Source organism: Alosa alosa, chromosome 1 (assembly GCF_017589495.1).
Source record: "Alosa alosa isolate M-15738 ecotype Scorff River chromosome 1, AALO_Geno_1.1, whole genome shotgun sequence".
Classification (NCBI taxonomy): domain Eukaryota; kingdom Metazoa; phylum Chordata; class Actinopteri; order Clupeiformes; family Clupeidae; genus Alosa; species Alosa alosa.
Genome location: NC_063189.1, coordinates 20828723 through 20852502, shown reverse-complemented (window position 1 = coordinate 20852502; position 23780 = coordinate 20828723). Strand labels below are relative to the sequence as shown.

The window sequence follows — 23780 nt, the reverse complement described above, 5'->3', positions numbered from 1 at the left end:
ACCTGGTGGTGCACACGGGCGCGGGGATCAGCACATCTGCGGGCATACCCGACTTCAGGTAACTCCTGCCCTGTACCGCTCAACTGACCTGTCCACGCTCCCCGTGTTTAAAACCACGAGGAATGCTGTTGCCTTTCTATCATCCAACGCAAACACGTGAAGTTGCTCAATAAATTAGTATTTCTAATTTATTTCATCTCGTCATTTTTACAAGACGGCACGTTCTTGGTGATAGTCTGATCGACCTTTGAGGGATATATTACTGAGTGGCCCTGGAGCCCAAGCCTATGCGTGACGTCGCCACTTCTCCACCCCTTATCCCCTTCGTGTGATAATCATGCTTTGTTGTTGTCATCTATCATCTATTTTTAGATGCCTTGAATCTGTTGATGGTTATTTTGTAAGTCTCAATCTGTCTGTTTTCTTCTTCTCGGACCCCCCTAGTTAAGCTGAGTTTACCAAGTTTCTTGTGGGGGGGGGAGTCATTGGCTCATAATCTGTCCATGCCTTTGGTGACTGCAGTAGTGTGGCTGGTGCAGTACTTGATGGGTGTATATGTAACAGAGGTCGGTTCATCCACTGCTCACGGCCCTCGAACCTGCCACCTCAACACACACCGGCATGGGAGTCGAACGCTCTAACCACTGAGCTAAAGCCCAGGTTTCCAACTCAGCCGGGTTAGAAGCGTTCTTAACCTAGACTGTATACAGTCTATGGTTCTTAAGGTTAGGGGTGTGAGGAGTTGCACGCACAACTAGCATGTAGGCCCAGGCTGGTGCAGTACTTGATGGGTGTGTAGGGCCAGGCTGTGAAGTGGTACTGGTATGTGGTCACAAATAATTTTTATTCAGTACTGTTATCGGTGCATCCCTAGTGTAAATGATGCTGGTTGTGTGTGTGTGTGTGTGTGTGTGTGTGTGTCCAGTGATGAGTCTGCCATGCTAATACCGATGCACCAGGTAGACAGTGTGTCTCTCTGGGTGTACATGAGTGCAGCTCACCTTCTCACACTGAGAGCTCTGAGGACACACACATGCACACACAGCCCTGTGACACTCACAGATATATTACACACACATACACACACTCACACCCACCCACTCACACACATACACATTCACCCACTCACAGACATACGCTCAATCACTCACAAACACACTCACTTACATACACACACTCACAGACAAGCTCACTCACTCACTCACAGACACGCTCACATACATACACTCACTCGCAGACACACTCACTCGCAGACATACACTTACTCACTCACAGACTCACTCACTTACATACTATACATGGGTCTGTGAGGGTCTTGATGAAATAAAGAATGGAGAATCATGTAAAAAGCCCTTTTTGCCATTTGTGTGCTGATGAGTTGACTATATTTGGTTAAATGTCTAGTTATTGACTTCTCTCCTGGAACTTTACTTGTAACATGTCTGACTATTCAAAGGCTAAATAAATGGGTGTCTTAGTGTGATGGTATTTCTGAAGGGGGGAAAAACAACAATAAACCATTCAACGTGAAATTTAACACCTCTTGAATCTGCAGTGCGTGGACTACAGTGTGTGCAGTTAGCCACTAGAGGGCGGTAGAGTTCTGTGTGTGAAGTATGCCACTCAGGAGCGGCCCATTGGCCGACAGAAATGTTCCCATCCCATCCCATCCCATGTGAGCCCTTTGGAGTCAGAGAGAGGTCCAGGTCATGTGTGTACTCAGCCCTTAGCCTCTCATTACGGGCCTATTGTCCTGTTAGAGTGAGGAAGGTCAAGTAGGCAGCCTCAATGGGGCATTTGCAGCCAGGTGTGGGTTAATTAAATGCCACTTGATGGCCACTCAGACATCAAGCCCACTGGTTTAACCCTCTAAGCGCCAAAGTCGCAAAATTGCGACAAACAGCAACACTAATTAAAACAGACGATAGATCAAGTACGGTGTAAAATCTCATTTGTACCCACTGCCACTAGATGGCAGACATCCAGAGCTTCGATCCAAGCCCACATGTCGGCAAAGTAGTGAATCACATAGGAAAAAGATGGAGAATAAGTGCATTTGTTTATATTGACAAGGAAGCAATTCTGTCCATTGTTTTGAGCAAATTGAAGTAGAAATGCACCAAACAGGGAATAAAACGTTCATATGTGAATTCTTGGATCTGTTATTCACCTATTCTGATTCTGAAGGAGAATATCTGCCTTTTGGAGATGAGGATCGATCATCTATTGACTGACTGACTGCGTCTGTGAACGGAGGTCTTTGCATGTGACGAGTCCACAAAGCATACCATTTCAATCCTTTGTTCAACATAGCTGGAGGTGGCAGTGGTACATGTGATATACAGACAGCAGGAGTAGTATGCATGTATATCCAACATGCAGTATTTACTGAAAGGTGTATAATTTGGGGTGTTTTTATGATTTCGAAATTATGATATCAAAATCCAGTGTGGCGCCTCAAGGGTTAAGGATGGACACACACACACACACACACACACACACACTATTCCCCCTACTACCTGTATATAGTTGTATAATTAATCTAGCCTAATATAGCACTTACCACTATCTTCTTTATACTGTCTATCCCTCTTCTCCTTCCCTTGAACCGTCATCCTATTATTTGAGAGTAGTAATTTGAGTCTGCACTAACGTGTCCTAATCACCCTGTACCTTGTTGTGTCACTGTGGATAAAAGTGTCAGTTAAATGCCTGAATGTGAACGTAATGTGAACGTAATTCAAAGTAATGCCCACTGTAAAGCTGGCACTGGGACCCCTTACAGGGTCCTCATCCTCCTGTTCTAGTGCACTGGCACCTCTCAATTATGTACTGTGTGTGTGTGTGTGTGTGTTTGCGTTGCAATGTGCTGGTTGATGATTGCATGGTTGTGCTGGTTGATGACTGCATTCAGTATATCCACTCGTTTAGTGTGTGTAAGACTCATTTGAATATTGTTTCCTAGTGCTAATATTATTGGGAACCTGGTGTGTGTGTGTGTGTGTGTGTGTGTGTGTGTGTGTGTGTGTGTGTGTGTGTGTGTGTGTGTGTGTGTGTCTACACGTGGGCTGATATGTGAATGGCATGAAGAGCTTTATTTCCCTTGAATAGGTGAGGTATCAAAGTAAGTGAATATAGTTAGATAGACAGACCAAGTGAGAGTGTGAGGATGAGCTGCAGAAAGAGATTAAGAAACGTGTTTGTGTGTGTGTGTGTGTGTGTTGTGTGTGTTTCCTAGCGAGCTCATCTGTGGGTGTGATTCTGCTGGGGCTCAGGATTGAGACCAGTCATCCCGCTCACACAGAGTATCATGAGTGTGTGTGTGTGTGTGTGTGTGTGTGTGTGTGTGTGTGTGTGTGTGTGTGCGCGCGGACGACTGACTGAATTGAGATTAGTATGCAGAGGAAGCACCATCAAAGATCTTTGATTTTTTTTTTTTTTTTTTCATTACAACCTGCTCCTGTGTGCATCCATTCAGTTTCTTTTTTCTCTCTCTCTATCCCTACATCACTCTCTCTTCTCACTCCTCTCCTACATCTCACTGTCTTGCACTCTCCGTGTCTGTCTGTCATTGTTGGTGTGTGTTGAGTTTTATAAACTGAGACAACCAACCTGTTTACTGACACACACACACACACACACACACACACATGAGCACACATACCTCCACACCCATAAACACACTTGCACATAGCTGAATGCACACCAGCACAGATAGCCCCAAAGCTGCCTAGCTCCAGGCCTGCTGAGGAAGACGAGGAAGAGGAGGAGTCTGTGGAAACGGGGGGACTGGTCAGGAGAGGGAGGAAGAGAAGGAGGGGAGAGGTGGTGGTAGGAGTCGAGAGGAGAAAGCGTGGGAATGAGAGAAAGAAAGAGATTAATAAAAAAGAAGGAAGAGAAAGGGGGGAAATTCAAAAGGAAAACTGCAAATTCGAGTAACCCAAAAGAGAGCAGCCGGAGAAACCCCAGATAAAGGGAACAGAGCGTGAGCTGTGCTGGAAGTGATTGAAATGAGGTTTTCCACAGTAGGGAACTCGGAAGCAGCACGACCCGCTGGAAATAGAAATCGCTTCTTTCTCTTCCTCCTGTGGGGCCGTCCGCCCTCCCGTTCTTAACCCACACAGAGCCGTTCCACACAGAGCTGGTCCACACGCTGTCGCAGGCAGACAGGCTGGGATTTCAGCTGCAATAACAAACCACTGGCACTCGGAGAGAATACATCCTCTTTCTCTCTCTCTCTCTCTCTCATACATACGCGTGTGTGTGCGTGCGTGCGTGTTTGTCTCTCTCCAACTCTCTCTTAGGTGGACTGTTGATTGAGTGGCTGAGCACTGTCAGTGCTCCTAACATCCCAGTTTGACACCACGTGTGTGTGTGTGTGTGTCTGTCTGAAGGGGTCCTAAGGGTGTGTGGACGATGGAGCAGCGTGGGGAGTCTGTGCGTTTCGACACCACGTTTGAGGAGGCGCGTCCCAGCCTCACCCACATGGCCCTGCTGCAGCTGCAGAGGAGTGGGCGCCTGCAGTACCTCATCAGCCAGAACGTGGACGGCCTACACATACGCTCCGGATTCCCGCGGTAACACTGACGTGTGTGTGTGTGTGTGTCCATCTCTTTGTGTTTGTGCATGTCTGTGTGGGTGCGTGTGCATTTGTGTGTGTATGTGTTTCTGTATGTGTGTGCTTGTGTGCGCACAAAATCTGTGTGTGTGTGTCTGTCTACCCTTTGCCCTGTTCGTGGTCAGTGATGCCTGCTACAGTGGCGCTCGGGGAGCATTTGTTTACCTGCAATTACCGGACAACGGAAACCCGTGCATGTGCGTGCGTGCGAGAGAGTGAATAATGGGGATGTAATTATCTTAGTAGAAGGGGAGGGGAGACGGCATCATGAGGAAGTCTGAAGTTATCACTGGGCAGGAATCAGTGCTGCCGTATCACACGCCACTTGGCCTCTCCCTCTCTCCTCCTCCTTTCATCTCTCCATCCCTTCTTCTGCGCTCTCAATGTTATTGTCAAATCACCAGTGTATTGCGTTACTATCGCTCCTGTTCCTTGAGATGTTCTGAGGTATCGTAAGATCCGCACATTTCTGTCAGATGCAGCCTGTGTGTGTGTGTGAGAAAGAGAGAGAGGCCTATAGGCTGCTTATATGTCAGTACATTATTAACCTTTTCTTCCTTCATCATCTCTTTCTCTGTCCTTCTCTCAGAGATCGTCTATCGGAGTTGCATGGCAACATGTTTGTGGAGGAGTGTGGAAAGTGTGGCAAGTAAGTTCCATCAGCATGAGACAGCGGAACTGTGTTAATGTTGGACCCCATTGTGACCTTAACTCATTGAGTGCCAAAAACGTAATATTACGTTTTTCCTTCCCATGCGTTGAGTGGCAAAAACGTAATATTACGTTTTTAGCTTTTTTTTTTAATTACGAAACTAGACACTCTAACACACCTTATATGTGATTCTGGGAACTCTGTGATGAATGGAAATGAAATATATGACGATTGAAAACTCATGAAAACGCACAATCTGGACATTTTATCTGGACATTTTATCATAACTCTGTTGCCGCTTTGGGTCGAATCAGTGACGCATGCACGTCATATCAAAACCAGGCCATTTTCGTGCGTCTATCACTAGGTGGCAGTCTTGCCAGGTCTCGCTGATCACTTCCTGGAAAGTTTACAGGCAACACTTCATATTTCATGAAAGACATTATATCTCCATTTCTAGAAATTTTGATGAAAACTAGCCACTGTTTAGCTTGGGATTTCTGAGGAACAGAGGTGTGTAGAAATAATAATAATAATAAACTTTATTTGTATAGCACCTTTCATACACAGAATGCAGCTCAAAGTGCTTTACATTTGAAGCATGTTTATGCTCCAGTCAGTCAACATATCAAAATTGCTAGTTTAAAATGGCGCAACATATAAAACTGAAAATGACGCCATAACCCTCTTACTCTCCCCCCCACAAGCACGCCATATGGCAACTGTGACAAGGAAAAACTCCCATATTCCAGGATGGAAAACCTTGAGCAGAACCTGACTTAATAGGGGAGCCCATCTGCTTCTGGCTGGCTCAAGCCCTCAATAGCGGCAGATGTAGAATAATCTGAAAAAAGTAGTGTACAGGATAAGATGAGTTAACTAAAAGCTTTCCTGTACAGGTATGTTTTCAGATCTTTTTAAAAATATTTACTGAACTCGCCTGCTTGATGTACACAGAGGCAAGGTGTTCCATAGTTTGGGGGCATAATGGATAAAAGCAGCTTCTCCACTTTGTTTGTGGAGCACTTTGGATACGATTAAAAGATTAGAATTGGATGATCTAAGTTTCCTTTGTGGTTGATAAGATATTAAAAGCTCAGAGATATATCAAAGTCAAAGTCAAAGTCAGCTTTATTGTCAATTTCTTCACATGTTCCAGACATACAAAGAGATCGAAATTACGTTTCTCACTATCCCACGGTGAAGACAAGACATATTTGACCAATTTAAGTCCACAGACAAACATAACATTCAAGTAAACAAAAAGTAAGTAAATAAGTAAATAAGAGGGCACATATAATAATAATGAAAAATAAGAGCAGCAAAATTTTGTTGAAATTGTGCATAGACAGTCAATAAAATACTAGTGCAAATACTGTAAAAATACTATAAAATACTGTTTGACCTAAGTAATAAAAGAAAGTGGCATAGTGGTGCAAGTTATGTAAGAGCAGCAGAAGTGTTGTGTTTTCAGGACAACAACACCAAGTTGTAAAGTGTACAAGTGTGCAAGTGTTCAAGTGTGCAGGTGGAGTAGTGCAGGCGCCATTGTGGGTCCAATGTCCAGGATGTTATGTAGCTGAGGGTGGATGGGGAGAGGGGGAGAGAGTTCAGCATCCTTACAGCTTGGTGTATGAAGCTGTTAGTGAGTCTGGTAGTGCGGGAGGCGCGGGCTTCTGTACCTCTTCCCAGAGGGCAGTAGATCAAACAGATTGTGGCCGGGGTGACTTGCATCACTCACAATTTTGGTAAGCCTTCTTGCGGTGAGGTGGGTGGTGTAAATGTCCTTCAGGGAGGGGAGTGAAGCACCAATGATCCTTCCAGCTGTGTTCACTATGCTGCTGCAGGGCTTTCCTGTTGTATTCAGTGCAGCTTCGCCCCACACAGCGATACAGCTGGAGAGGATGCTCTCAATGGTGCCTCGGTAGAATGTGGTCATGATGGCTGGTGGAGCACTTGCTCGCCTGAGTTTTTCGTGAGGAAGTACAGGCGGGCGGCGCTGAGCTCTCTTCGCCAGTGATGCAGTGTTGGTGGTCCAGGAGAGGTCTTCACTGATGTGCACCCCAGGAATTTGGTGCTGCTCGCTCTCTCCACCACAGCACCGTCGATGGTCAGTGGCAGGTGTTGGGTGTGACCTCTCCCGAAGTCAACAACAATCTCTTTGGTCTTGCTGACGTTCAGCAGGAGGTTGTTGTCCCTGCACCACGTGGTCAGATGGTCGACCTCCAACCTGTATTGAGTCTCATTAAGCCCTTGGTGATGAGACCCACCAGAGTTGTGTCGTCAGCAAATTTCACTATGTGATTGTTGCTGTAGGTTGCAGTGCAGTCATGCGTCAGCAGGGTGAAGAGCAGCGGACTGAGCACGCAGCCTGGGGGCCCCCTGTGCTCAGTGTGATGCTGCTTGAGGTATTGTTGCCAACACGTACTACTTGGGGCCTCTGACAGAGGAAGTCCAGTAGCCAGTTGCAGAGGTAGGTACTGAGTCCTAGTTTGTCAAGTTTGCAGATGAGTTGTTGTGGTATTATGGTGTTGAATGCAGAACTGAAGTCTATAAACAGCAATCTCACATATGAGTCTCTTTTTTTCCAGGTGGGTGAGGGCTGGGTGGAGGGCAGAGCAGATTGCATCCTCTGTAGACCGCTTGGCTCGGTATGCAAACTGGAAGGGGTCCAGGGTGGGGGAGAATGGCTTTGATATGTGACATGACAAGCGCTCAAAAGCACTTCATGATGATGGGTGTCAGTGCCACAGGGCGTAGTCATTGAAGCAGGATGGAGCAGTTTTCTTCGGTACAGGTATGATGGTGGCAGCTTTGAAACATGATGGGGACGATGGCTTGCTTCAGGGAAGTGTTAAAGATGTCTGTGAAGACATCCTTAAGCTCCCCCGCGCAGTCCTTCAGCGCACACGACCTGGGATGTTGTCTGGACCTGTTGCCTTACGGGTGTTTGATAGCAGCAAGTGTCCTCTTCACGCTGTCGGGCAGAGAGGCACAGGGGCTGCTCATGTAGAGGGGATGGGTCTTCTGTGGGCAGGTGCTGTTTTGTGCTTCAAAGCGAAAGCAAAGAAGCGGTTCAGGTTGTTGAGCAGAGGGGATGTTGCTCTCACAGCTCTGTGGCTGGGCTTGTAGTCCCGTGAGGGGCCTGAATGCCCTGCCATAGGCTTTGTGAGTTCCTGCTGTCTTTGAAGTGGGTGGTTATCTTGTGAGTGTATTCCTTTTTTGCTTCCTTGATGCCACGGGACAGGTTGGCTCTGGCTGTTTTCATGCCAGCTTCATCCCCAGCTCTGTAGGCTTTGTCTCTGGCCCTCAGCAGCCTGAGGACCAGAGGATATATGAAGGTGCTATGCCATTCAGAGCTTTGTAAGTAATTAACATAACCTTAAAATCAATTCTATAGGAAATAGGGAGCCAGTGCAGTTCAGCCAACACAGGGGTGATGTGTTCTCTCTTCTTAGTCTTAGTTAAAAGTCTAGAGCCGCAGAGTTCTGTATGAGTGCCAATTTCTTTAGATGTTTTTTTGGGAAGACCAGTGAAAAGTGCTTTGCAGTAGTCTAACCTGCTAGTGATAAAGGCATGAATTAGTTTTTCTGCATCTTGTTGAGTTAAAAGATGCAGAAAACACTTTGGCAATGTTTCTCAAGTGGAAATAGGTAACTTTAATTTGAAGATCCCTTCGTTTTTCGTTTCATGTAACCAAATCAGAACTGCTTCCATCTATTAACCTAGCTCATTGTTGATCAACACTAACCTATGTTACCCATAGATAGAAATGCTACCGCTGGTTTTGAACCTACATGTAGACGTCACACCCTCATCTGAATAGATTGTTCAGGATTGGTTGGTGAGTGTGTGATGTGTGTTGTTCACGTTGTTATTGAGAGGGAGGGGGAGAGATTAAGAGAGATAGGGACAAAGTACTGCAAAGTAAGTGTTGCCACTTTAAAAATTATGACGGTGAAATACTCAAAATTTGCAATATAACACTTTAATGTATCTCACGTACAGCAAACTGCGATATATCAAGTATATTCGGTATATCGCCCAGCCCTAACTACAGGGAGCATTTTACAGGGCCATTTAAGATATGGAAGGAAAATATACACTGGAATATTTCTGAAAGGGTCTTTTACATACTGACAAACGTTGATATAATTTATAGGTCTGTTAATGGTGAAAATAAGCTATTTATTTCAACATATCATATTTGCTCCATAGAATAACACTGTGGAATCATCAAGTTGGGAGGAAAGATGGCGCCCATGATTTGAGTTGTCGCAACTCTCTATTTATACAGCTCTGGTGAAAACTGTTGCATTGCATTCTGGGCTGTGTGCTGTTGGTGTGGGAACAGAGCTGCAATGCATTGTGGGCTTTGTGTGTCCCCCAGGCAGTATGTACGGGAAAAGGTGATCGGTGTGATGGGACTGAAACCCACTGGATCTTACTGTGAGGTTACCCGCTCACGAGGCCTACGGGCATGCAGGTAACACACACACACACACACACACACACACACACACACACACACACACACACACACTCTCTCTCTCTCTCTCTCTCTCTCTCTCTCTCTCTCTCTCTTCTTTCTTTCTTTCTTTCTTTCTTTCTTTCTTTCTTTCTTTCTTTCTTTCTTTCTTTCTTTCTTTCTTTCTTTCTTTCTTTCTTTCTTTCTTTCTTTCTTTCTTTCTTTCTTTCTCTCTCTCTCTCTCTCTCTCTCTCTCTCTCTTCTCTCTTTCTTTCTCTCTTTCTTTCTTTCTTTCTTTCTTTCTTTCTTTCTTTCTTTCTTTCTTTCTTTCTTACACACACATGAATTATGCAGAATTCTGTGTGCTAATGTATATACAAGCCTGTGTGTCTGTGGATATGCATGGAGCTCCTGTATCTCTGTACACAGGTGTATAACGTCTGTATTCAGGCTCACGTGTCTACAGGCTTCCTGCTCATGAGGGAATGGTACATCTATACATGATCGAATGGTACTTCTATACATGATAGAATGGTACATCAATACATACACTACTGGTCAAAATATTTTATATATGATAGAATGATACATCAATACATACACTACTGGTCAGGTTTTAGAATACCCCAATTGTTCCAGTTTTTTGTTGAAATTCAAGTAGTTCAATGACTTGCAAAGTTAAGTGCTGAACTGCTAGATTTTTAAAAAAAGGTAAAGTTACACAAAACTGAAAAATAATGTACATTTCAGAAGTATGAGTACAGTTTCCTTCACTGTCAAAAGGCACTCAGAAACCAGGGGAAACTCTGACAGGAAGAGGTCTGGCAGACCCAAAGCCACAACAAAATCAGAAGACAAGTTTCTGAGAGTCAACAAATTGCGGCTCACAGGACAACATCTTCAAGCACATCTTAACTCATTGAGTGCCGAAAACAAAAAAAATATATATTTTTTAATTACGAAACTAGACACTCTAACACACCTTATATGTGATTTTGGGAACTCTGTGATGAATGGAAATGAAATATATGACGATCAAAAACTCATGAAAACGCAAGATCTGGACATTTTATCTGGACGTTTGATCTTAACTCGGCTTTTGATGGTTGCCGCTTTGTTTTGAATCAGTCACTGATTAGCCTATCAGTGACATGCACGCCAGGTCAAAATCAGGTCATTTATTTTTGTGGGTTTATCACTAGGTGGCAGGTCTCGTTAGATCTCTTCCCAGAAACTTTGCAGGCAACACTTCTCAGGTGCTGCAGAAAGAAATGAAAAAGTCGAAGAAAAAGATATTGCAGCAGGTGCGTTTTCGCCAGACAACGCTGGATGAGTCCACCTTTCTACTAAGACAAGATGACTGACCACGACAGGTCAAAAACATTACAAGGAGTGACAGAACTCCCTCCTCAGCACGGTGTTCAATCTCCACCACGAGCCGGGCATAGCGGAGTGGGTGGTAGGCCGAGTCGTGCTTGCAAGAGGGCACGCCCTTGCCAGAGTGCCGAATATGTCGGTGATAGTGACTCATAAAAGGGATTTTGATGAAAACTAGCCACTGTTTAGCGTGGGATTTCTCAGGAACAGAGGCGTGTAGAAATGCACGGTTTGCACCCACTGAGAGCTTAAAGTCTCACCTTTTAAACGAGCCATAGTATGTGTTCATAGCTATAACACAGAATATGCTGTGGCTGTACAAAAATCATGGTCTAGATTGCTGGCAAAGGACAAAGCTTCCGAAAACAGCTTGGCATTCAATGAGTTAATAGTGGCCGTAGTAAGCAAGTCTCAGTTTCAACTGTGAAGAGAAGACTTTGAGTTGCAGATTTGACAGGTCGAGTTGCAGCAAGAAAGCCATTGCTAAGACGTCAGAATGAAAAAAAAGATGCTTGCCTAGGCCATGAAACACCACCAATGGACGACTGAAGACTGGAAGGTGTTATGGACAAAATTTAAAAACTTCGCAGGATGCAGGATTTTTGTACGCCGTAGAGTAGGTGAAAGGATGGTTCCTCAGTGTGTGACATCAATTGTCAAACATGGAGGAGGAAGCGTGATGATCTGGGGCTGTTTTGCTAGATCCAGGGTCGGTGACAGAGAGCACCTTGAACCAAAACGGCTACCACAGCATTATGCAGTGCCAAGCAGTACCCTCTGGTATGCGCCTAGTTGGTCAGGGGTTCATCCAACAGCAAGATAATGAATTCAAAACATAAGTCTGAGCTATGCCAGAGCTACCTTAGGCAAAAAAACAAGATGCTAAGCTTGAAAACATGGAGTGGCCAGCACGGTCTCCAGACTTGTCATGTCTGTCATTTGTATAGTGCTCACTCATAAATCATAAATGACACATGTTATGTACTAAATGCAATTATTTTTCACTAGCCTAAAACCGTGAGACTGAAGGCTAATTACCCTCACATATTTCTTAAAGCGACAGGCACGCAATCAATTAGACCTACACACCACATTAAAGATGCCTAAGTGTAATAGTTTTAAAATCAGTATTCAAATGACTGATTCAAATTTGATTTTTTTTTAATATATTTTTAACTAGTAATTATGCAGATTATAAAATACTATGCATTATTATTATTAACAAAATATAAACACTTTTATATGAATTCCAATAAAATAGAAACATAAGCAATGATGACATAAGCCATCATTTTCCGTGTGTGTGTGTGTGTGTTTGTGTGTGTGGAGGGTCGAGCAGAATCTAGGATGGCCTCTGGTGTGAATGATCACACGATATTCAATATTACTGATGACGTCTGATGATATCAGCCTAACCCTAGGCCCCCAAATCCAATTTTAAAAAAAGTATCGAAAAAGTATAGAAATCTTGACTCAGTATCACTATCAAAACAATAATTTTGGTATCGTGACAGCACTTTACCCCATGCAGCGTTTCACGCGTTAAAGTTAATACCCCATGCATCTCTAATACTCCATGCAGTGTTTCACGTGGTCTAAGGCAAATCTAGTATTGCTGCTAAAATATCTTGCAAACTTACTGTTAGCAAGGAAATGTTAATGTCTTCTTGCCATACGTAAGCTAAACAGTCTTTTTAACTATTAACTATATTCTCTTGTTAAATAGTTAAAAAGACTGTTCAATGTGAACAGTACTCACAATCAGAAATGACATGGCATGGACCCCCACACAGTCAATATCTATTAAACTACCTTTCCGGACTATAAGTCGCTCCTGAGTATAAGTCGCATCAGTCAAAAAGTGCATCATGAACAGGAAAAAATCATATATTAGTCTCACCGGACTATAAGTTGCATTTATTTAGAAAAGTATTTCACAAAATCCAAAACCAAAAAAAGAGACTATGTAACTGGATTATTGAGGCCAAAAAGATTAATAATGAAGACGAAGGAGTGAAGGCAGCCAAGAGGAGGGCAGGAAGGTAATTGCAAAGCAAAAGTTTCACTGAAGGAAAATGCCATGTGGTACACCAAAATGTATCTAAAATGTGGAGAATACAATGCAATCAAGCATTTTGGGCGATGTGCTGTCAGCAGATTAAATGCTCACGAGAGAGAAAAAGATGCAGTTTTAGACGTCACTGAAGCAAGACAGGCGATAGGCCTAGGCCCGACGGTAATTGTAAAGCAATTTACAAAAGATTCACTGAACAAAAATGCTGAAATGATGCATGAAAATTTAGCTAAAAATGTGGATAATGCAATGCAATCAAGCATTTTGGGCGATATGGAGTCACAAGCTGGCTGCAGATTAAATACTCATGAAAAAAGACTGTTTTAAACCGCGGACGGACCCGAAGCTGAGGCAAGCCAGGCAATAGGCCTATAGGCCCGACGGTAATTGTAAAGCAATTTACAAAAGATTGACTGAACAAAAATGCTGATGTGGTACATGAAAATGTAGCTAAAATGTGGAGAATGCAATGCAATCAAGCATTTTGGACAATGTGGAGAGACAAGCCGCAGCAGATTAATGCTTGAGAGAAAAAGATGCGGTTTTAAAAGGACGTGCAGACCGAAGTTGCAGCAAGCAGGTGATATTTAGAAATTTATTTCACAAAATCCAAGACTAAGAACAGACAGACTATGTAACTGGACACATTGAGGCCAAAAATATTGAGAATTCTACAGGGAATGTTGAAGACGAAGGAGTGAATGGCAAGAGGCAAGCCGAAGGCTGCTGACAAGGGCCCGACGCTATTGTAAAGCAATTTACAAAAGATTCACTTAACAAAAATGCTGATGTGGTACATGAAAATGTAGCTAAAAATGTGGAGAATGCAATGCAATAAAGCATTTTGGACGATATACTGGCACAGGAAACAGAACAAATGATTGCTGGCCACCTCCGAGACAGCGAGAGAGAAAAAATGCGCATTTAAAACCAGGGCCTATAAATGTCAGCGCGGGATTGCGGGTATTGTGCATAAATTATTACTACATTTTGAGCATAGGCCTACTAATAAGTCCCGCAACTCTAGCCATCATAATGCGAGAAATTCCCACACATTTTACAGCGCTGTCTGACGTTAATCTAATAATGGAGCGGCCTGAATGCGGGACTATTGACTGGACGGACCAACTCTGACTTCAATTGAACCCAATGCAGAGACACACATACACGCGCGTGCGCAGGACCACTTTGGGGGTGCCTCTCTCTCTCTCAGCAGGATTTGTCACCGCTAAAGTCAAATTATAGCCTATAGATGCTTCTACATCAACCGCTATCGACAGGAAAGGAAAACAAACGTTTAGCGATCAGGAACCGTCAGGAATTTTGCAAACACAGAAGCATGACAGCCTATAATATAACGCGAGAGAACATGGATGTGTTCTCCATTTGAGGAACGTTATAATCGATTGCGGGCGTGAACAGACAGCTACAGACATGGAGCGCATGCTTTCACTTTCTGTGCATATTCACGTGAAAGATCATTAGTAGCAAAACAGCGATCAAATATTACATGGCAGTGAGTTTTGTTTTCAAATGTTTTCATGCATGTCTAGATAACGGGTGAGCAATGTTTAGGGGACAGACTATCGTACATCCTCAGATTATGACTGGGCAAAGCACAGCACCTTTATTTGGACCATGGCTTGTAGGCTATTCGAGTCAGCTAGGCCTTTATTTCTTGCGTTTTACTGTGAGACATAGGCCTATACTTTTCGTTATAGGAGCGCATACCAATGGCAATGGTTCACTATCAAGTTTCATGTATGAAAGAGTGTCGGGATTTCCATCCACTTATTGCGAGATAAGAGCCAAAGAGGTCTTAAGATTTAGTTATTTTTTAAATTATGCATGATTTACTTTTTTTTATAAAATTCGTAAGCTGATGCCTGGCAGCAACAATTGTGTTTAAATGTAGGTTATTGCTTCAGCCTCTAGCTCAGAAAGGGGCTGGGTGCGACTGGTAGCTTGAGAGCAACGTGTTGGAGATTCATGGTGTAGAATGATGACTTTTCATTGGCAACAACATTAAACCAACCAACATAAATTATTAAGAAGAGCTCTTTTATGAGTTAAATTGAAGCAAACTTATACTGGCTTTTATTTGTCCGAATCTGAGGCCCGCTATAAATAGAATCCCGGCCATAATTTGAGCATTTAAGTATGCACGTGTGTTTCAGGCATAGCGCAAGCACTAATCTCTGACTGAAAGTGCACAGGACTTGTGCATTTGAGAGCGCTCGCTCTCGCTGTAGACGGTAATGTTTCATGTAGGGTTCATGTCAGTTAATATAAATTAACATTTAAAAACATGTTCAATTATATATTTTTTTCATATATAAATCGCACCTGACTATAAGTCGCAGGACCAGCCAAACTATGAAAAAAAGGGTGACTTATAGTCCGGAAAATACGGTAATTCCAAATCGAGTGGTGATAACACAGCCCTATGTGGGAGAGAGAAAATACTGCCGGGTTTTATTGTCATCGTTTACATTTTCACGTAGTAACGCGCGCGTGCGGTGTGTGTGTGTGTGTGTGTGTAGGGGGAAGCTGATGAGCACCATACTGGACTGGGAGGACTCGCTGCCAGACCGTGACCTCAACCGAGCTGACGAGGCCTCCAGGTGAGTGCATATTTGTAGATATATCTGACTTTCTGTGTGTATGTGTGTGCAGGCGTGCTGACGAGGGGCCTGTACTACGAAGCGGGGTTACTGGCTTATCTGGAAAACTTCGAGAGTAACTTGATCACGTGTGGCGTAAATTCCCGATTAACCCGTACTACGAAAGGTGGATAGGTTTTAACCGAGGTATGCTGCCATGGCAATTTACGCTGCATCTCAAACCTGCTCGAGCAGGTTATGTTCTTGGTTAACCCGAGGTTTCCGCCAACCACACCCTTTATAAGTACCACCCTCCACTAACAATTGAGACTGTCGGGCGCATACCTGGATGATCCATACGACATCGGCTAAATCGAGGGGCTCTCTTGAGGGGTTTAGAGACCGCCATATATATATATATATATATATATATATATATATATATATATATATATATATATATATATATATATATATATATATATATATATATATATATATATATATTAGGAGTGTAAAGATTAACCGATACGTATCGGTATCCGTTTTTTACGTGTAAGATACAGCTACATCGATACGTAAAGCCCCGTATCGGGAAAAAACTGAAATGAACCGGTCGTTATATCGATTTACTTGTTATGAATCGGTGCACAACCTTTTCTGCTCGCTCAGACTGATTTACATTACAAGCAGCGCGTTCATCCCACTTCCGGTTTTGAAACTATACGTGGCACGGAATTGTGGGTAATGCAGTTCGTTTTTGGTTACATTCATTGCCCAAAGTTGTCAAATGACCTCATTACCCATACATCTATTGCAACTTAACCATGTGACAACTTGCACTCGGTCAGCTTTTGTTTTTCGAAATCCAGCGCGAAATTAAGCACTTATAGCATTCCTAAACAGCAATGATAGTCTGTAGAGTAGCCTTACCTTTGATGAAGGGATTTCCTTAATGTTAAATAATAATTTGGCTGCTAAAACGATGCATAAATTATTAGCCAATGATTTTGTTCATATTCACTCAGACTTGTGGCATTTTAGGTTTCTGCATTAGGTCTACTGTTGGAACAAAATAAGCCCAGAGAGTTCATTGATTTGTAGGCCTATTTTATTCTTGTAGGGTAGGCTAGGCCTATATGAGAAAAGGCCAAGAGTGTCTTAAGCACTGTTTTATTTTATTTCGGTATTTGTCTTACCTCAACAAGGCTACAGCTCCATGAAAACAATCAGATATAACTCTATAAAATCTGTAAAGTCTTTAAAAATGTATTTTTATGTTGTATTTGGCTGCTGTGCTTGACTGAAATGTAGACTATTCTTTTTTCATTTCAATACAGTATATGAAAGAAACCTCAGTTTAGATAATCATGTTCACACATTTTGTTGCCTAATTGACAACCATGACCATGATAATTGATAATATAAAATTAATGTGCACCTTGAGCAAATTATAAAAAATCTTTCAGAATGCTTTCCATTCTTGAACTGCATCGAATCGAATCGCATCGAATTGTACTGAATCGTTTTTTATAAACTCTTTTCTTGTATCGAATCGTGCCCATGTATCTAGATGCGAATTGTATCGTCTTTTACATGAGAGATTCACACCCCTAATATATATACATGCTGGATGGCTCATATACTTGCTTGTTTTAATAATGTTTGCATTCTACAGATATACAGTACATTGTCCTTCTGTTTATTTGGTGTTTGTGCCTGAGCCACCTCTGTCTGTCTCCCTCTCTCTCTCTCTCTCTCTCTCTCTCTCTCTCTCTCTCTCTGTGTTACAGGCGTGCTGATGTGGCCATTACGTTGGGAACGTCTCTTCAGATTAAACCCAGTAGTGATCTTCCTCTCATCACCAAACGCAAGGGAGGCAAACTGGTCCTCATCAACCTGCAGCCCACCAAATATGTGAGACGCGCGCGCACACCACACACACACACACACACACACACACACACACACCCCCGCACACCCTCATCCGCATGCACACCTCATCAACCCACAGCCTACCAAATATGTGAGACGCACGGCCACACACACACACTCATGCGTGCATGCACGCACGCACACACCTAATCAACCTACAGCCCATCAAATATGTGAGACACACACAAATGCAAGGACACATCGCATTGATGGTCATTTTGATACCACAGATGAATAGAGACCCAGTCAGACCAATAGTATGAAAAATCAGGAACAGAGTTTTATTTACAATGATGCGCATCAAGGGAGAGACAGCATGACTTCACCTAAAGATCCATCAGCTGCTCTAACTAGACAAGGAAAAAGTTGGGGTTTAAGTATCCTTCCAGGCTGACGGGAGATAGCGTTGGTCATCCCATCTCACGTGGACTACTCTGAATCAGACTCTGATTAGTGGCAACCTGGCAATCCGAAGCAGAAAGCTACTGACGCAGCCGTGCAAAGTCATAATATTCCCGCTTATCTCTAAATACAGTCACACACAGATATACACAGGGACAGTACAGATATCATACAGTCATTACATAGAATCACACTTTTAGTATCAAAGTGACCCACTAATGAGAAATGCATTAAACATTAAACCACATTTTGGAATATTGGACATAATGCAGGACATTAATACAGCATCCCTCCATGTATGCTGTACCCTTGCTGCTTTTCTCTCCTCTTCTAATCCTCTCTTTTCATCCCTCTCTCTTTCTCCCCATCTAAGCTTTCCTCCCTCTGTCTCTTCATCTCTTTCTCTCCATCTCGGCTCTCCTCTCTTCATCCCTCTCTCCCACTCCTTCACCTTTTTCTAGCCCTTCTATTCATTTTCTCTTTCTCACATGACACACACACACACTCATCAAGCTTGCTCACGTTGTTTGGCACATGTGTGTGATGAGATGATCCCCCCCATGAGCCTAATCCAGTTCTTTTTCATTACTCTCCTCTCTCCCCTTTTCTTATTGCACTCTTTTTCACACACAAGCACAGCACAGTCAAACTCACACATACACACGCGCACACACAGGCAATCTGCTTACCTACTTACGCAGTGTTGCAGTTATAAATGACTGTGTGTTACGTGTTTGTACGTGTGTGTGTGTGTAAGTGCACGCACTTGTGTGTGTGAGTCACTTAAACAACAGATACAGAGAGCTGTCAATCATCTTCCCCCTTACAGGACAAGCACGCCGACCTGCTTATCCACGCGTACGTTGACGAGGTCATGGCTCAGCTGATGAAGTGCCTGGGGATGGAGATCCCCGCGTGGGAGGGGCCAACGCTGTGCGAGACCTCCCCCGGCGACCCGTTTGCCCCGCCCCTCAGCAAACTGAAGACGGAGCTGAAGGAGGAGGAGAAGAAGAAGAAGAGGGGATCACGGGAGGTAAAGAAAGAAGAGAAGGATGGAGAGATGGAGCTAAAGAAAGAGAAGCAGGATGGAGAGATGGAGGAAGCCACGGGTGTCAAACGAGAACAGGAAGGCCCGCCCTCAGAGAGCCCTCCAATGAGGGAACCTGCAACAGTGACTGACAGTGGCTCTGAGCCAATGAGAACACAAGCTGGCTCTACAAGCGATTCAAGGTCGGTTAACGGGGCAGAACACGAGCCTTCCTGCCCGGATCAGCCGTCCGAACCCAAAAAAGCCCGGACTGAGGTTTCTGCTACTTAAACAGACTGAATCACACACACACACACACACACACACACACACACACACACACACACAGACAGGACAAACTTTACCAGACAGACTGACCATGTCTTGGACTCCTGTCGTGTGTGGCCTGAATCTGCTCTGATGTCACCTGGTCCCTGGCGCTTCACAGAATCTCAATACAAGCAACAAAGTACTGCGTACAGGACACCAGGAAGAACTAGCCAGTAGGAGTCAGTCAGTCATGTGTGTGTGTGTGTGTGTTTGTGTTTGTGTGTGTAAGATCTCGCATGACCATTACTGTATGAGTTACAGTGTACCAGGAGCATCCTAAAGACTTGGTGTGGAGCCTGACGATGGCTGTGTGATTATGGATTTGTATCAGGATCAGCCTCCCAGATTTCTTCTGTCACAGCTTAGAGAAGCTCTCTGTTCATGTTCTTCAAATGGACATGATCTCTGTTTCTTTGAACTGCCTATGAGCCCATTCAATGGTCTGGCCAATGTCTCTGATATGCAAAGCTAGTTGTTACCTGTAACATGCACACGGCACACGCACACAGTCTCGGCAGCCCTCTGTTCCCCCTCACTCATCAGCACGCCTGGAACACACACACACACACACACCCCTGTGATCTCCTTCATGAGTTTCTGTCCTGATTTCCCTCTCGACTGTCTGGTGGCGGTTTGGTCAGTCATCACTGGTGGCCTGGCGTCTTCCCGCCTCCCCTCACCACAGAGAGAGTGTCGACCGCCTCCTGCTCCTTTGTGTGTGTCCTCTGACAGAGGGACTGCCTCCCTCTTTAGTGTGTGTTTGTGTGTGTCTGACAATAGAGAAACCACCTCCTGGTCTATTGTGTATATCGGACTCTGCCTGTGTTTGGGAATACTCTGGTGGAACGTTCTGAATGTTTTTTGTGTCATGTCTGTGTGTGTGTAAGTGTAAGAGAGAGAGAGCATTTGTAATTTATTTCGCTGTGTATGTGTTTCTGGTTCAAAGACTTTCTACTGAAATTGACCTCTTCCGCCTAGCTATTTCTCAGTCTTCCTCAGTCTGTGTATTTTCAAACATTTGTGCTCGTCAATAAGAGGCAATCACGTGTGTGTGTGTGTGTGTGTGTTTCTGGCACGACTGTTCTAGTGTCCGTTATCTTTTTTTATATTTTGTAAAATGGATTCCGCTCTCTTTTCTAGTGTACCTCACAGTAAGGAATTGATAAATAATCACACAGTGATTAAAAAAAATGTGTACTGCACTTCTTTGTGTCTGTGTGTGCTGTAAAAACATAGATTCTGGGGGCAATATCGGGTAAAAGCTGTGGGTAAATGGGGCAGATTCTGGGTAGAGACCGACCGATCGAGCATAGCATAGCATCAATGCTAGTGTGTTATTGGCAACAACGACCCAACCTGTAAGAAAACGAAAGGACATGACTCCCGGATTATTTCACTTTTGATTGATAATCCATATCCATTTTGCGAAAAATAAAATAAAATCTGAGGGTTTCAGTTGTTAAATTAGCCTGACGAGCCAGACCCACATTAAAATGTAGGGTCTGGACACTCACCGTTCGCAGTGCTCAGTCCGAGGGGCGGGATAATCAGTTGTCTTTCAAATTCCCTCTGCACGCGCCAATAGGACAGCGGCAGCTATGAGTCCCATCGTTTCCCACCAGCGGAGCTAGTTGGCTAGTTCAAACGTTTGCCAACTTAATAAAAGCTTAACTCGTGTCACACTGTTCGCCAACAGCAACATCCAACTTATTTGTTTTCAAGTAGCAGGGAATTCTGTAGTTTGAGAATGGAGAAAAGGGTGGAAGGTTTCAAAAAATGGAAAACTGTAAGTGTTCCCTTAATTTTTTTTTAGCAGTATATTATCAAGTAGGCCTATAGTAAATAATTTAGTCAACATTTTAACTCAATGTTGGTTTAAGTTATAAACAAAACATATTATAAATGAAAAAAAAAAAAAAAACATGGCTCTGCGTCACTGTTTGCAAAATGATCATGATGGCCTGTATATTTCAGCCATATTTGGTTTAGTCTTGTGTAGGCCTATGCTACTTTACTCTATTATACATTTGTTTTCTTTAGGCCTTATAGGCTGTATTGTAATATGCTATAATGTTTGAAATATATGTATCTCAATGTATCAATACTTCCCATAAAAGTCATCAGATGTCATCATTTAAGGGCTTATTTTTCAAAATGTTCTTCTGGGTTACATGCCCCCGGACCCCTAGTATTTGGCCCAAACATATTTCCTTCAAGGCCCTTTTTTTGCCACCCCTGCATAGGATTTGCTTCATGAATGTTATGAAGTGTAGGCATACGGTAGCCAACTCTATAGTACTTGAACCATCGGGGGGAGAGAACAATCACTCTGATGTGATTACCTTTGCCAATCACACCCCTGATTAAAGGTGCCATGTGTAATGTCCGCCAAAAAATCAATTCATACTCCACATTCCATAAAAGATGGGGGCAGTATACCTCCAGAAAGTGAGTTGGTCTACCAGTAACAACCGAGACACGTGTATTGCAGTTTGGCTGGCAGTTATGTTGCCAAACTGGTATGACACCTGTCGGGCTGTGGCTAGTAATTTAACATGCTAATTCAGGTTAATATCTCTGCAGCACTGTACCTTGTCATTTTTTTTAATGACATTATCGTCCTTATTTCGCAGGGTTCCTACGCAGTATGGAAAAATTGGAAAAGTATGGAATTTGATTTTAGTAATTTCCAGGTCTGGATAAGTATGAAAAAAAGAAATAAAGGTATGGAGAAATATTTGTGTTTCCAGACTATTGCATTTGCAGTACTAATCACTTCACCTGGGTCATAATGAACCATTCCTACTATTGTGTAGCTTAACTGTCAGCCCCCATCGTCAAGATACAACTATGATACAACTAAGATATGCCTACAACTAAAAATGAACCAGCTAAATGGACGAATATTAAGTGTCATTTTTTAGTTCACTTCAGTTGTCCATACCTTTGTTTTCACCGAGTTATCCCAAACCAGATGTGGCTGCAATGTCGAGAATATGGTCAGAAAAATCTACCGAGAAGTTTGGAAATTTGAGTATGGAAAAAGTATGGAATTTTGAAATGGAAAATGTGTAGGAACCCTGATTTCTTCTCATTCTTTTGATGTGTGTAGCTCATTTTTTTTATATTTTTACCTCAATTCTTACACATGGCACCTCTAAGGCCGTGTGTGTGTTTTCACTAACCACCCAACTAGGTAAATGATGTGACAGAAACAGACTAATGCTTATAGCATGTGTGAAATCATTCTGGATCCACGCATATCAACATGGACCTTCAACATGGTCGTCTGCTGCACAACTCCAGGAGGTTCCACCAGTACCTGCGGAAGCTGAACATACTTCTTGTTAAATATGTAATTTCCTGGGCGAGGGTGAGTGACTCAGAGCTTTCAGAACACACTGGGTATTGTCCATACATCTCATCTGACACATTTATCTATAATTCATAGATGTAAACTACTTTTTTGTTATCAAAATAGGTCACCTACGATATTTGTGCAGATCCGAGGAGACTTTGGGGGATGGGCAGGTGGTAGTATAAGAAGACTAGTCGTAGAAGACACGTGCCCTACTCTACCTCTGATTGGTCTGGACACGGTTGACTTCTGTTTAGGGCTGTCTGATTTGGGGAAAATATCTAATAGCGATTTTTCCAACGTTGCAATTGCGATTTGATTCGCAATATCATTTTTGAAAGTCAAGCTTCAGTTCAATATTCCAAATGTTGCTTTAAGTTGAGCCACTTCTGATTGGTGAGCAGCATGCTTAGTGCATGAGATGGACAGCACTCCTGTTGGGTGAGCTTCACTGTCCGTCACACCAGGAGGATTTGACGTGTGACAAGATTAACCACTGGAACAGAGTTGCGAGCTGCTGGATTAATAACCACCATGTCACCACCATGTTATTAGTTAATTGCATTAGTTCGAATAGAAATTTCAATGAAATATTGATTAATTATGCAGCCCTACATCAGATGTGCTTTCAGAATCCTTTTGTAAGTACAGCACAGTTGCTGTAAAGAAAGGTATCAAATTCAGTTGTTTACTTAATTTGTTCATGAGCAGTGGCGTGCACAGACATTGCACACACAGGCACTTTTTAGCGCACGTGGAACACTTAATTATAAAAAAAAAAATTACACGCACATGTTGAATGAAATTTGACTTGTGCTGCAATTAGTAAATCAAAATACAATTAAGACAATTAAAAACCAAAATGTATTAATTTATGTTGCCTAACAAAACCTATACAACAGAAAACGTTTGTCTTAACACATAGATTTGCAATTG

General features: G+C 43.1%; 1 protein-coding gene and 1 non-coding gene across 2 annotated transcripts; both read left to right on the top strand.

Annotated features, from left to right (window-relative positions):
• Positions 1–19516, top strand: sirt6 (sirtuin 6; the record flags this gene model as incomplete). Its single annotated transcript, XM_048257483.1, is given in 7 exon segments — positions 1–58; positions 4395–4577; positions 5208–5267; positions 9661–9756; positions 15733–15813; positions 17586–17709; positions 18959–19516. Coding segments are annotated over 7 exon segments (1091 nt in total), but the record flags the coding sequence as incomplete, so codon positions are not given.
• On the top strand, positions 920–1028 carry LOC125308805. Its single transcript, XR_007195978.1, has one exon. It is a non-coding gene; the product is annotated as a small nucleolar RNA U6-53/MBII-28 (small nucleolar RNA).
• Positions 19517–23780: the final 4264 nt, after the last annotated feature.